This window comes from Lissotriton helveticus, chromosome 3_1 (genome assembly GCF_964261635.1).
Source record: "Lissotriton helveticus chromosome 3_1, aLisHel1.1, whole genome shotgun sequence".
NCBI classification, from domain to species: domain Eukaryota; kingdom Metazoa; phylum Chordata; class Amphibia; order Caudata; family Salamandridae; genus Lissotriton; species Lissotriton helveticus.
The window spans coordinates 1,554,461,202-1,554,475,122 of record NC_136061.1 but is presented as its reverse complement, the minus strand read 5'-3'; the positions used below and the strand labels follow the sequence as shown (position 1 = coordinate 1,554,475,122).

Genomic DNA, 13,921 nt, shown 5'->3' with positions numbered 1-13,921 from the left:
GGTATGGAGATTAAGTAGCCATCGAGCTGGAGGAGGTGTGAACACCTCCTCTGGAGCAGACATTGCTTCTGTCCTCAGAGAGTGAAAGCTCTCACCTAGAGGGGGGCCTGAAACAGGTCTGTGGTGGCAGACTGGACAATACCAGTCAGCCATAACACTAAAAGTCTGGTAGGCTTTCAGGGGGCACCTCTAAGGTGCCCTCTGGGTACATATCTTAATAATCCCACTACAGATATTAGTATAGATTTATTAAGACAGTGCTAATGTAAAGTTTCATGTTATGTTTGTAGTATAGGAATGATACAGGAAAGATAAGGTTATATGCGTAAAAAGAAGACGGACAAAATGTTTGATGAAACTGGAGTTTGATATTCCCTCTGGAAGGTGTCTTGCACTGAAACACTTCTATCGTCTAGGCTGCCTGGAAAAGCCGCTGTGTACAAACACCATAGATTCCAGTAAAGCAATCATGTAGCTGGGGAATTCGCTATGCCCAGTACATATACTTAAGATGGCTTCCTTGTTCACTTGTACCATCTAGCAATTGAAGTAGACAGCACAGGGGCATATCTGCTCCCGCAGATATGTTCTCGGATGTAATATAATGCGCCCTGTCTTAAGGCTGTAAGGCCTGCAGTAGGGTAGAGTTACATATATTGCGTGAAGTGTCTGTGAGCATGGCACACAGGGTGAGTGCCATGTTGTGTTTTCACATGTCTGCACCCTTTCACACAGCCTGCAATGGCAGTCTTCACAAGTTTGGTGGCAGGTCGCTTAGGGTGGGACAATACGTTCTGTAGCCCTTAGAGACTCTTTGATACCCAAGCCCTAGGAACCATTAACTAGGGACTTACAGAGATGTTAAAGGTCTTGCAAACTGGCAAACAATTGCACAGTTACCTTGTCGCAGGGAAAGAGCACTGGTAACCTAGTTAGCAGGAACCCAATGCACTTCAGTCAAAATTGCATCAAATACCAGGCAAAAAGTGGTGGTGACCATATCAAAAAGGGACACTTGCCTACAATTAACTCATTAATATTCATGAGGTAGGCCTATTTGCAACTCAATTAGTAATCACTATCAGACGTTTGTAAGTTCTCATAAGTATTGCAATTTCCTAATTAAGATTAAGGAAAAATCGCAATCAGGAAACCACAATTCCTATTTTTTGTACATCTGGCCACAGCTTATTTGCAAGTCTAGTATACTGGCAGGACTGCCCAGTCACACTTGTGATTTAATACTCCAAAAGACATAAGGCGGACACAGGGAATTCAAAATTCTTTTGACCAAAGTCCTTGACATTGTGAAGGCTCTCTTGGAATTTTGGAAAGGATTTGATCGCTAAGAACATACTTTTTAAGTTTCATTTACAGACAAAATTCAATTGACTATTTAACCAGTGGGATTAGGGTTAGCCATTGGCAAAATCTTATTTACAGTATCATTCCAAGTGCTCCCTTTCTATTAACAGGCATTTAAATCTCATTCTTATCTCATCACATTTGCTGTGCAATCAAATACAGAGGTCAAATGTCAGGCTCTATCTTTCCAGGGAACCTGGTGTTTCATTTTCTTTCTCCAATGACAAAGTTAAAGCATTTATGTGACAATCATGCAGGCTACTGGGGGTAATTCTGCAGAGTTGTGGTAACACATATTTTAATACCATTAAAACAAATCAATATGTTGTCTGTAATGGTAGTGTGATATCACAGTATGCATACTGCACTTTACCTCTACTCCACTATGCTCTGCACCATTCCACTCAACACCACTTCAGTCTATGTCTCTCTACTCTGCATCACTTTACACCAATGCACTCTATCCCACTCCACTCATCACCACTCCACAACCCTGCACTCCATGCCAATGCACTCTACTATGTACTACTCCACTCTTTGTCAGCACACTCTATGCCATACACTCAAATCTACTCTACACCACTGCACCCTATGTCACTGCACCACTCCACTCTACCGTGTACCATACCACCCTATGTCACTTCACTAAATTCTGCAAAAATCTACTGAGTTACTCAACTTGCGCCACTGCAATCTACGCTGCGTCACTCCACTCTATGCCACTTTACTCTTCACCACTGCACTCTAATCTAACCCCTTCCATCTATGCCAATGCACTACACCACATTTTACTAAACAGCAATGCACTCCACACCACTGCACTCTAGGTCAATCTACTCTGCAGCACTGCACTCTATGTCACTGCATTCTAAGCCACCTTATACTGCTCTGTACGCCACTGCTCTCTACAGTACTCTACAACGTTCCACTGTACACCACTGCAGTCTACGCCGCTCTACTCCACCCTATGCCAATCCACTCTGCACCACTCCACTCTACGCCATTGCAATCTATGCTGTGCCACTCTACTCTGCAGCACTCTACGCCAATACACTACACCACTTTACTCAAAACCAATGTACTCTATGTCAATCTACTCGACACAACTGTACTTTACACCACTTAACTCTAGTGCACTCTACAACACTCCACTTTATGATTCTCGATTCCATTAAACTCTACCTTATGCTACTCCACTCTACATAACATGTGTATTTTAAAAGCACATGTTCATCCAGAAGGGTATCATGGTATTGAATAACAGATGTTTATTGCATGTCTACTCTTCAATGCCTCTCCTCTGTAAGCCACTCCACTCCACTCCACAGCACTCTACTTCACTCTACTCAACTCTATGATGCTCTACGCCACAGATAGTCAAAGTACAGCCCGGGGGCCACATGTGGCCCTCCTGACCTTTCAATGCGGCCCCATTGTCTGCTAGGCTGCTGTTTCTCGACTCAACACTAACGTTTGAGAAATATTTTAAATAAACGGGCACACATTTATTTACAGCATAACTGAAGTTAAAGGGAGTAATTAAGGTGTTGTGCACCATTTTTATTTGGAATACCATTTTTAAAAAAAATATGTTGCAAGTGTAAAAATCTCAGTCTTTTCAAAATTAAAAATGGGTATTTCATTACCATGCAGAAGCTTTTTGTCTTAGTGCAATAGATTATATAAGTGCATTGAGAATTTTTTCTCTGTAAAGTGATTGTTTGCAAAGATGGATTTAGAAATATTCGTGCTTCCCCCCACCCTGGCAACATTGCAAATAGTAAACTAAGAGGCAAGTCAGTTATGTTTACCATCTGAGTTGCCAAGGTTCCTTTATGCATGGATAACATAGTTTAGGAAACAAAACGCAAGGGAAGGTTTCACACAGTGCGCACCCTGAAGTCATGTATTTTGAGGTTCTCTTATATGTATTAATGAGGAAAAAGAAGTTAAAGTGAAATAAAACAATTGTCTAGGATCACACAATTTGGTCAAGTGGGGAGGCCGGGACTAATCCCAGGTTTTCTTGCTTCATATTGTGCAATTCAGCGTTTATTTGTACATGCTTTGCTTCCCTATGACCACCCCCACATGCCATCAATGCGGCCCTCGATCACACAACAGGCAAACCTTTTAGCCCCCTGAAAAATATTTGCGAGTACCCATGCCCTACGCAGTTCTCTCTATAACACTCCATACACATTACTCCACTCTATTCTACGACACACTACTCCACTCCACTCTATGCCATTCCACTTTACTTCACTACTCCATAACAATCTTCTCTGCTCTACACAACTCTACAACATTTTACTCCACTCTGCGCAACACCCAGTAAGCCACTCCACTCTGCTCTACACCACTCCACAATTCTCTATGCCACTCAATTCTATGACACTCCACTCCACTCCACGACACTCTACTTCCTCAATGACACTCCACGACACTCTACTTCCTCAATGACACTCCACAACACTATGCCACTCCACTCATTGAACCTCCACTGCACTCCACAACTCTCTACGCTACTCCATAGCACCACTCAACTACACTATTTCACATCACTCCACTGTACACCCCTCTCCTTTATGCCACTAACTTTTAGCCATGCTGAACAGCTGCCAAGCCAGTGTACAACTTGGCTAAAACATATTGGCAAAACCTCTTGTATAGGCAAGACCTATTAGTTTTGCCAATGCTTGTTAAACCTGGCAATACTGTATGGGCATTGGTTGCACCTCATAAGTTGCCAGTTTATTACCCAAATATAGCAAAAAGCAACAGAAAGGGGACTAGTCCAGCGTTGAAAATGGCCTTCCACTGAGCGGCAACACGTGTTGCTACATTTTCAGTAACTTTTTAACTGTTTGAGCTAGAAACAAAATTTGTTTTTGTTAAAATCTGCAGATTATGTGGCAAATGCAGCAATTATATAATTATGCGAAAATCGCCTGCCGCCACACAATTGCATAATTCCATTGCTTATCACTGGTTGGTTTTCTTGTTAATCTCATTTGCTACCTTCTTATTCAATGGCATCCTTCCTCTTTGTTTTACTTCTTCCCCATACTCGTACTTTAGATTAACGAGTAGTAGATTACACTGAATCGGACCTTATGTAGTGTAACGGGTAAATGTAAAGCGCTCCAGTACCTTCAGTCGAGTTTGCGCTATGTAAAGGTGCAAAGATAAATAAATTGTGACTGCATTGATATATCGCCTACTAACCGCAATGAGCGTTGGAGTGCTTTCATGGAGAGTAGCACACTTTACTGCCCAGTTGAAGGTGGCCATGTACATTGCGCGCTCCTCCAACTCTTTGGCTAGTATAGCTTGAGGCTTGCGCATGGACATCTGAAAGTATGCCACCCTACTGTATTATAGAAGTATTTATCACTATCACTTACTGACGAGGCGCTGAAGTGCTTTGCGGACGAGTAGCATGCTGCTTAAAACGATAGAGTGTAAGTGATGCATATGTTGTAACTAAGAATGACAGCTCCTTAAACTACTGTGAAAAAGATCATCAGCGGGTAATGGAGGGAATGAATTGTGTATTCCCCCACACAAACCACTTCCGTGAATATTGTTAATACCAAAGGGTTAAAATAAATAAATGAAATGTGCGGATTACGAAATTTCGATTGTAGGAGATGCAGAGCACACAACGCGTGTGCCAGAAATCATTGCCGAAATTTTTTTGGAGGCAAGGGGCTTGTCGCATTAGTTTATACTTTCGATCGTGAAATACTTTTAATGTTGGTCAAGGCATTATGGAACCTCTAAGATTTTAGTAGGTAGAAGGGGCGTCTCTTGGTTTTCAGGTATGGTATTGCAACATTTATATTGAGCTAACTACCACTATATGAGGCGCTGGAGCGCTTGCCTACATGGGTAGCATGCTACATAATCTAGGGTGTGTGACCGAAAGTGTGCGGTCTGTTTTTAAAAAAAAAAGTTTTTTTATTGGTATTTACAGATTACATATTGGTTAGTCGTAGCTTTGGGTTTTCATTGTGGTGAGTTCGGCAGTACGAGATTGTTCGTCCAGAGTGTTGGGCTTATACGTACATTTAACATTTAATTCGCCATTGGCGGGTGTCTAGTTAGAACATGAAGCATAAAACATGAAACATAAAACATCAAGTGGTGGTTGATACCAATCAGAGTGTGTGGTGTAAATGTAACTGAGCAAGGTATTCATTTTTATTTTTCTACACGGGTCTCTGAGTGAGGTTTTAGGGTATTTAGACAAATAATTATATTTAGCCAGTATGTTTATGGATTTATAATGAAACGCATGTGAAGGAATGGAGTAATCATTACATGTACGTTTGATTAAATAAAATATATTTTCACTGATTAACAGATAAGGAGCTTTGCATTGAACACTTTGAATATTTATCTTAAAGATTGTACACTATTGAGCTTGTCAAACTGTATTGAGGGTTGCGGTTTATTAGTTGTTTCATCGTCTTTGTTTTGATCCTATGTGGCATTAACCATAATTGCTAAGGGGTGAACTGGGCTGGGAAGTGAAGCAGTGTGCTCCCATCCCCCTTATGTTTGAAAAGGTTTCCTTGAGCCATTGAGCTGATGAGCTTTTGGAGATACACCTGTGCGCCTGTGACAGGTACTGAGACCTAAAAGGATAGGGGGCAGCTTGCTCAGCAACCCCAGATAAATTTAATTTTTTATCTCTACTGATGAAGGATAATATCCAGAAACACATAAGTCTAGAGATTGACAGCACTAACCTGAACCAACTTTGGTGAAACACTTAAGCAAAAACACAAGTAAGCATTTAAAATGAACTGCATTTACCATAATGCTAAGGGGTGAACTGTGCTGGGAGGTGAAGTAGTGTGTTCCCATCCCCCTTCCTTATGTGGAAAGGGTTTCCATGTCATTCGTGATGACCACCGAGGTGCGGTTATAGTGTTGTGGGACTCAGCGCTTAGCAGTGCGATACATGACGAGAGTAGTTAGAAGGGCCTACCCAATGCCATCATCGTGGGGTAAAAAGTGCATGAAGCACTACTGGTTTTGCTGTTGAATTAACACTAGTGGGTTCTTTCTAGTTCAAAGCAAATGTAGGAGAAAATATACACACAGGAGCTTAAATATTTACAAGATTTTGAAAATTGTGGGACGCAAAAACAATGTAGAATTGACTGTTAATTTCTTCGGCTATCATCTCAAAATCTTAGGAGAGAAGCCCCCCAGCGCCCCCTGCACGTGTAAAATAATTTGTCATTTCCTTAAGTTGAGTATCTGTCTTGTGCAATGTAGTTGCCTAGGCCACAGTTTGGCTTTCTTTCTACTTTTCAACAACATTTAATAACATGTCCTGCACAACTTTGCACTTTGAGCGCCACAAAATATAATGTACAGAGTACTTGATTTAATGTTATTAATGGAAAGTCTTTGGGCCACATTTCATTCCATCGTCTTTAGTCCAGCTTCAATTTTAGGATTACCTCCACAATCTTTGATCGCACTTTTTGTTCAGATCTAGTGTCATCGAACTGCAGAATTTTGAATTATTCCTTGAAAAAACACAAACAACCCCGGGTAAGACCTTCCCAGGAGTGTCAGCCAATAGGCGCTAAAGACTCGTAGTCCACTTCCACGTGGCACTGCCGCCTGATCCTCGGACGCAATAAATGTTCCACACACACTTGTTTACAGCAAACAACATGAGGTTATAATGGAGCCCGTCTGACTTTTTATGTACTTTTCAAACACCACAAGCTTTGTTTCCGAACACAAGACAAACATGGCAGCAGTCAGCAACTTCAGCGTGAGCAGAAGAAAAACTTGATAACTCCGAACTGAATATCGGCGCCTCCGGGCCATTATCGCTTGAAAACGCCTCATTCATTACAACATCAGATTCATATGCGTGTATGTTATAGTCCTGACCGTAACACATAAATGTACATTTTTTGCATGCTGTATTAAAACATGAAGCAGATGAACTGACAAATTGACAGTCTCAACCACCTGGCAACGTATTTTTGCATATGCATCCATGCACAGAGAGCTACATAGACCAATCCGTATAATCCATCACCAAACCATAGGTTTAAGGTCTTCGCTCAATATCGAATACAGTTTATCTTTAAACAATACCAATCAAAATTAAACAATGTAAAGAAACACAAATTGAATCTGGTCAATGAGACCCCCAGAACCCTGATAAATGACATAACACAACAAGCATAATAAATCTGACATTGGTAGGCCTTGATTTTTTGGGTGGAAACACATGCACTAGGCAGTAACAGTTGTAAAGTAATGAAAAGTAAGTTCTGCATTGGAAGTAACTTTCACTGCAGGCTTCTAGCATCGTACAAGAAAAGAGGGGAAATAACCACATACATCACATTTAATTTTAAATACAATTCTGGGGTTCATCCAAACCTTGCATGATCCTTGGTGTTCTAGGGACTGTCAAGATGCTCTCAGAGTCCTTCATATATATAGTCACGCTTTATTTTATCACTGAAATGCTGGTACTTCCCAAAAAGGCAACGAAGCAGCCCAGGGCCAATAATGTTTGGTATAAACTCTTTTCTCCAACATTCCAATGCATGTCTTTTTATTTCTCCCTATTTATTTTAGAACATAACCCTGAGTGGGTGGAATGGTCTAATAACGTTCCACCCTTCTGCCTCGGGCTATATTAGTCGTTAAATGCCCTCTTCTTTATAACCGGCCCTCGGCCTGATGCTACTCCTATAACTGGTTTCGAGATTAAACCACCATTATATTCCTCGCCAGCAGGATACAATCCATAGTTGAAGCCTATTCTGCATAGGCCCTCTCCGGGAGAGCAGGTAGAGAGCAGGGCATGCATTAACGGCTACATCCCTCAATGAAAGAGCACATGTCATCAATTGCAAGCCCTCTGGCATTCCAATGAGCTCATTAAGAATTATTGCTACCTGGTCACTGTGTTAAAAACAATGAATTGCCCATTCTTCAAATATAAGCCTGAGTTAGAGGCAGGTGAACAATGATGGGATATGGCAGTTAATGACTGAGTGAATGCTGGCCTATTCGGCTGTTTGAACCAGTTCCTCTTATGTAACCCAACGCTGGCAGATAAACCTAAACCTCTGCTAGGGTTACCTGTTTTCCTAGAGAAAATTAAAGGCCAACTGTTCACTTTTTAAGATTGTGCAAAGGCCTGGAACGGAGTTTTAAGTATAACTTTATATGAACCAGTCTATATTCATTTTTAACATGTCCCTCTGTCTTTGTTTGCTTTAATTATCAATCACGGGTCATTAGGGCATCTGTAGAATGCATTCTTAAGTGTTTTCTTCTATCATTTCCTGTTTGAAAGTATCATTAGACCAGTCATCCTTAGGGTAGTCTTCCTCCCAAAAATTTGCCTTCTTACCTGCTCTATTTGCTTATTCTTTTTATTGGCCTTAGGACTCGGAGCACGTTACCACAGCTGACCATGCTAAAGTGCATGTGCTTCTCCCCTAAACATTGCCATTGGTCTATACACAACTGGCATATTTGATTTACTAATAAGTCCCTTCTAAAGTGGTATACCATATACCCAGGGCCTGTACATTACATACTACTAGTGGACCTGCAGAACGGATTGAGACACCCACACAAGTAGCCTTTCAAACTTGTCTCAGGCTTGCCACTGCAGGGCCTGTGTTTGCAATTTAAAGTAATTTCAACTTAAATTCAAAACCCTTTGTCAAGCCTTATGCTCCCCCCTTTTATTATCTCATAGGCTAACATTGGGAATTCCTTAAGACACTTTAAAATTGTAATCCCTGGCGTAATGAAAATTGAGGAGGTCTCCCTGCACTGTACGAAGAGTCACCCCCTCCAGGCTCAATCAGAAGCTCTCTGGCCAGAGTGCAGGGCCAAGGGGGCCCCCTGGAGTTTGGGGCCCCCCACACCGTGGGGGCTGTGGGTGCCTGTGTTACGCCCCTGGTTGTAATTCCTAATTAGAAAAGAGTAGCCTTGTTATGTTTTATATCTTTGGAATGGTAATGATAAATCCTCTTTACTGGTAAAGTTGGATTTAACATTACTATTTTAGAAATGCCACTTTTAGAAAGTGGTAATAGATATCCAAAAGAGCCACCCAATAATCCCCTCGGGACTGGGTATATTCAATAACAAAAGCACATTGTCCCTAGAGGAAACATTTAAGAACTATTAATCATTTCTGATAATGTCATATACATGAACACTTAGTCTGAATAGTCACAGGGATTGAATGCAGATATACCTGAATATATCAAAACGGTATATTTTTATTCCACTTGTAACATCATCAAATAGATATCTGTCAACAGAACATACTACCAACACAATCATATATTATTTGATGGTAGTATAGTATATATTTATAGAAAGTGGGCATTTCTCTGCTGTCACTGCTCATTGTGCCTGCAGCCTGTCTCCAACACACGTCTGGGGTGGGTCAGAGCTACACTTTGTGAATTCCCTCTAGACAGTCACAAACACAGAATGCAGCTGAGTCCACTGTCACACCCAGCCCTTCACGACAGCCTTCATGGGCAGGAAGGGGGGGGAGGTGGCTCACACTTACATCTGAATAGGCTCACAAAAGGGCTGATTACCCCTACTGATAGTCAGGAGCCAGAGATGGGGAAAAAGGACCGCTGTGCACTTCAAAGACTTGCCTTTGAGGTCACCCTCACTTCAAAGGCACAATTGGGTATAAGCACGGAGTCTGACCACTTCAAACCAGACATTACTGGACATGTGAAGAACTCGGCCAGAAGGAAGGACGGCTGTGCTTCTACAAGGACTGCCACCCTGCTACTCTAGAATAACTACTTTTCTGCTCTGGTGTGCTGCCCTGCAGCCTGCTGCCCTCTGACCTGCTGAGGAAAAGGACTGGCCCATCTCACTTGAACCCAGATGGACTCCAGTGGCTTGCCTCCTGTTCTGAAGCCTCAGGGACAAAGACTTCCTGCAACCTTGTATCAGTATCTGGACTATGCCATCTGTGAGTCCCACCAACCTGAGAAGTGATGTCAACCCAATCCTGGGCAGGTCAAAGTAAGTTCCTGTGCTGACCCAGCTGAATTGACGCAACATCTCCACTGTGCGGATCGAAATGATTAATCCTCTCCGACACATTGCTGCTCAAGGACATCTCTTTGATGACTGCACGGCTCGACGACACATCACCTGCATTTCAAAGAGATCCGCCGATGAAGCTTCTCCGACTGTGTGGATCGAAACCAACGCATGGCTTATATCCAAGGGATCGACGACTATGAATCGCCTCCTCTGATCCTTGCATTGGGTCTTCAACGTCAACATATCCTCCAACCAAGGTACTTTTCTTAGCGGGCCAAGGCTGGTCATTGTATCCGAACAGCGCTCCATCACAGTGTGCCTGAGCATTGGATTTGCCTCGGTCAAGCGTGACCAGATTCCCTGGTTGGCGCTTCAAGATTCTAAGCACTGTATTTCCATTTTATCTTTAAAAATCCATAACTCCGGTTCTACTTATTGGATTTTTATCACATTTTATCAATTTGGTCTTGATTTACTTATATAATTATTGTCTATGTTTCTAACCTGAGTGGTGCCTTTTATTGTGTTTTCATTGAGTTACTGGGTGTGTGTGTTGAACAAATACTTTAAACATTGCCTCTTTAGATATGCCTGGCTGCTCTGTGCCAAGCTAGGGTGAGCACAGGTAATCTTTTAGTGTGTATCTGACTTACGCTGACTAGAGTGATGGTCCCTGCTTGGACAGGGTGCATACCTCTGCCAACTAGAGACCCAATTCCTAACAAGTATGTAGTGATAAGCTGAAAAAATACCAGCTTTCTTGTATTTGTTAAAATTTTTATGTAGCTGCCAAACATTTAAATAGTCATGTCGGTATAAAACTGGCCAGGTGGCAACTCTACAAGCCCTGCCTGCTTCACACCTACACTGAACTTCGAAAATCAGTCACCAGTCAGGCAACAGAGCATTCCAAGCAATCTGAATTAGATGAGAAATTCTTGTTATCCATACAGTTGGTTACTATAAACAGTTGTAATACTGTCCGTGAGAGACCAGGTACCTGCTATTTTGATGTTCATGTGGTTATCAAGCAGCAGGTTTTCAGCCTTCAGGTCTCGGTGTACGATCTTCCGGCTGTGACAGTACTCAACAGCTGACAGGATCTGCCAGAACTTCCGCCTGGCCTCCGGCTCGCTCAGTCGCCCATGGTTCGCCAGATAGTCTGCAACGAGAAGAGTTTTAAACACTGAGTTACACTATACATCACTGCAACGTTGGCAAAATTCGTTTTACAGAATACGCTGCACAAATATTGTTATCTAGGAGCTTAGTGTAGTGAAGGACACAGCTTGCCTGAGTAATGTAGATCTATAGACTGGAGTATGTGTTTTGGACCCATACACGGTGGGATCTCCAGAATAAAAGTAAAAATACAAATAACTCCAAAACACTATAATTTCCAACTAAACTTTTTCACACTCTTTACTATCTACCATATTTAATTAATTGGTTTTTTAAATTCCTGAGCATATAGAAATAATGCCACTCTCACAGCACATCTTGCCAAAGGCATCCAACTTGAAAGTACTGTCTACAACACCAGAAATTATATTCTTGATTCAATAAGAATCATCGATTGATGGATGGCTAAATTGGCCCCACAAAGCTTCAAGCTTATGACTTGTTTATGCAAGACCTCAAATGAAGGATGCTAATCTCTACTGTATCTGACAAGCTCATAATATAGTTTCAAGTACCAGATATTAAATAGGCCATCCAGTGTAATGAATAAAAACAAGCATTGGCAAAGCCAATAGGTCTCTCCCATGCAAGATCTGATGGCTTTGGCAATCTCTTTTATACATGGTGTACACCAGCATGGCTACTGTTTTATGCTTGGCTTACTGTTAGCGTGTTAAGCATGTTAGAGTGGGGTGTCAGAGTGAAGTGGCAAAGAGTGGAGTAGAGTGGTGAAGAGTAAGAGTAGAGTGGCGAAAAGTGAGAGTGGAGCGGTGCAGAGCGGAGGGGCGTAGAGCGGAGGGGCGTAGAGTGACACTCCACTCTACTTTACTACACTCTGACACTTTATTCAAGAGTGGCATAGAGTAGGGTGTCATGGAGAAGAGTCAGAGTGGAGTAAAGTCGTACAGAGGAGTGGCATACAGTGGAGTATCATGTCAGAGTGGAGTGTATTAAGAGCGTGGAATGGCGCAGAGTGGAGTACAGTTGATTAAAGTAGAGTTTCAGAGTGGAGGGGCATAGAATGGAGTAAAGTATTGTAGAGTGGAGTTTCGTACAGCCGAGTGCCATTGAGTGCGGTGGTGTAGAGTAAAGTGGCATAGCACAGAATGGAGTAAAGTGTTAGAGTGGAATGGCGAAGCATGGAGTAGAGTGGCCTAGAGTGAAGTGGCACAGAGCGACGTGGAGTGGTGTGTGGTGGAGTGTTGTAGAGTAGAGTGGCGTAAAGTGGATTATGCATGGTGTGTTGATGCACTGTGATTACAGAAAACACATTTTAAATAGACACTGGACAGCCTAAAACAAATAAGCCAGCACATAGAAAGCCAGAAAAATGAGTTACAACCTACAAACCCAATGGCACGCAATGGCTGAAATGTTCCCAGGGAAGCTTTTAAAACGCCCACAAGAAGTCTTTTCGCAACCAGATAGCTGTGCTCGGCTTCGACCTAAAGAACTCAGGCCCCCAACACAGGTAATACTTTCTAGCAACATGGTCTCTCTGAACTGCCCAAACCCTTGAGACTGAGCCTCTCCATGCTGCTAGCTGGTGGGGCTAATTTAATCACTTTATTGGGGTGGGGTTGAAGGCACAAAACTGCCAAGGGATCACATAACAAAGGGAGCAATGAGAATTGATATTTCAAATCTTTGCTGCCGGAAAGGAGTCGGTGGGAGCAAGGGAGGATGAGAACCACTGCAGGCAGAGCTAACCTGGTTTTCTGGGACTAACCCCTAGCCTCCACCCATTCATCTGTCTAACATCTGGTGCATCATCCAGACCTGAGGCAGGTGCAATGCGGTGCACCTATCAAGGGGCAGATCCCCTACTCTGTTTCAATCTATGCTCCCCTCTTTCTTTGATGTACAAAAGGACAGGAGTTGCACAAGCAACATCGCACACCTTTTAACCCCCTGCTCCCACCTCAATGACAGAGAGATAACACAGTTTATATCTTTAGTTCCTTAACAGTAAGGGGCTAAGGGAGAACCAGGAATATAAACTACCAGGAGTGGGAACGACCAGAAGTAAATTGGAATCAAGGACCTTCCTTCCTGTTGTTGCTTTCAGAACCCAAGAGACCATGCGTGGCAAGAGCAGTGCCAGGGGTAAAACAAGCAATGGTATAGCCAATAGGTCTCACCTTTGGGACCTTATAAGTGTTTAGCTAGAGATATTGAATTTGCCTATGTCTTTAAACTGTGCTGTACAGAAGTCTGCAGCATGCTGAAAAGTTATAATAAAGAAGTGTCAGAAGCACTGTTGTTACCTTATATATGA

At 42.4% G+C, this 13,921-nt stretch overlaps 1 protein-coding gene across 2 annotated transcripts in view; it reads right to left on the bottom strand.

The window, feature by feature from the left end:
* Window positions 1–13,921, bottom strand: part of SIK2 (salt inducible kinase 2) — a 428,969-nt gene that overhangs the window by 165,165 nt on the left and 249,883 nt on the right. For both annotated transcript variants that reach the window (XM_078682308.1, XM_078682309.1), the window contains exon 4: window positions 11,462–11,623. In XM_078682308.1, coding sequence (XP_078538434.1) covers window positions 11,462–11,623 — 162 coding nt within the window. The remainder of the gene's footprint in view (window positions 1–11,461; window positions 11,624–13,921) is intronic.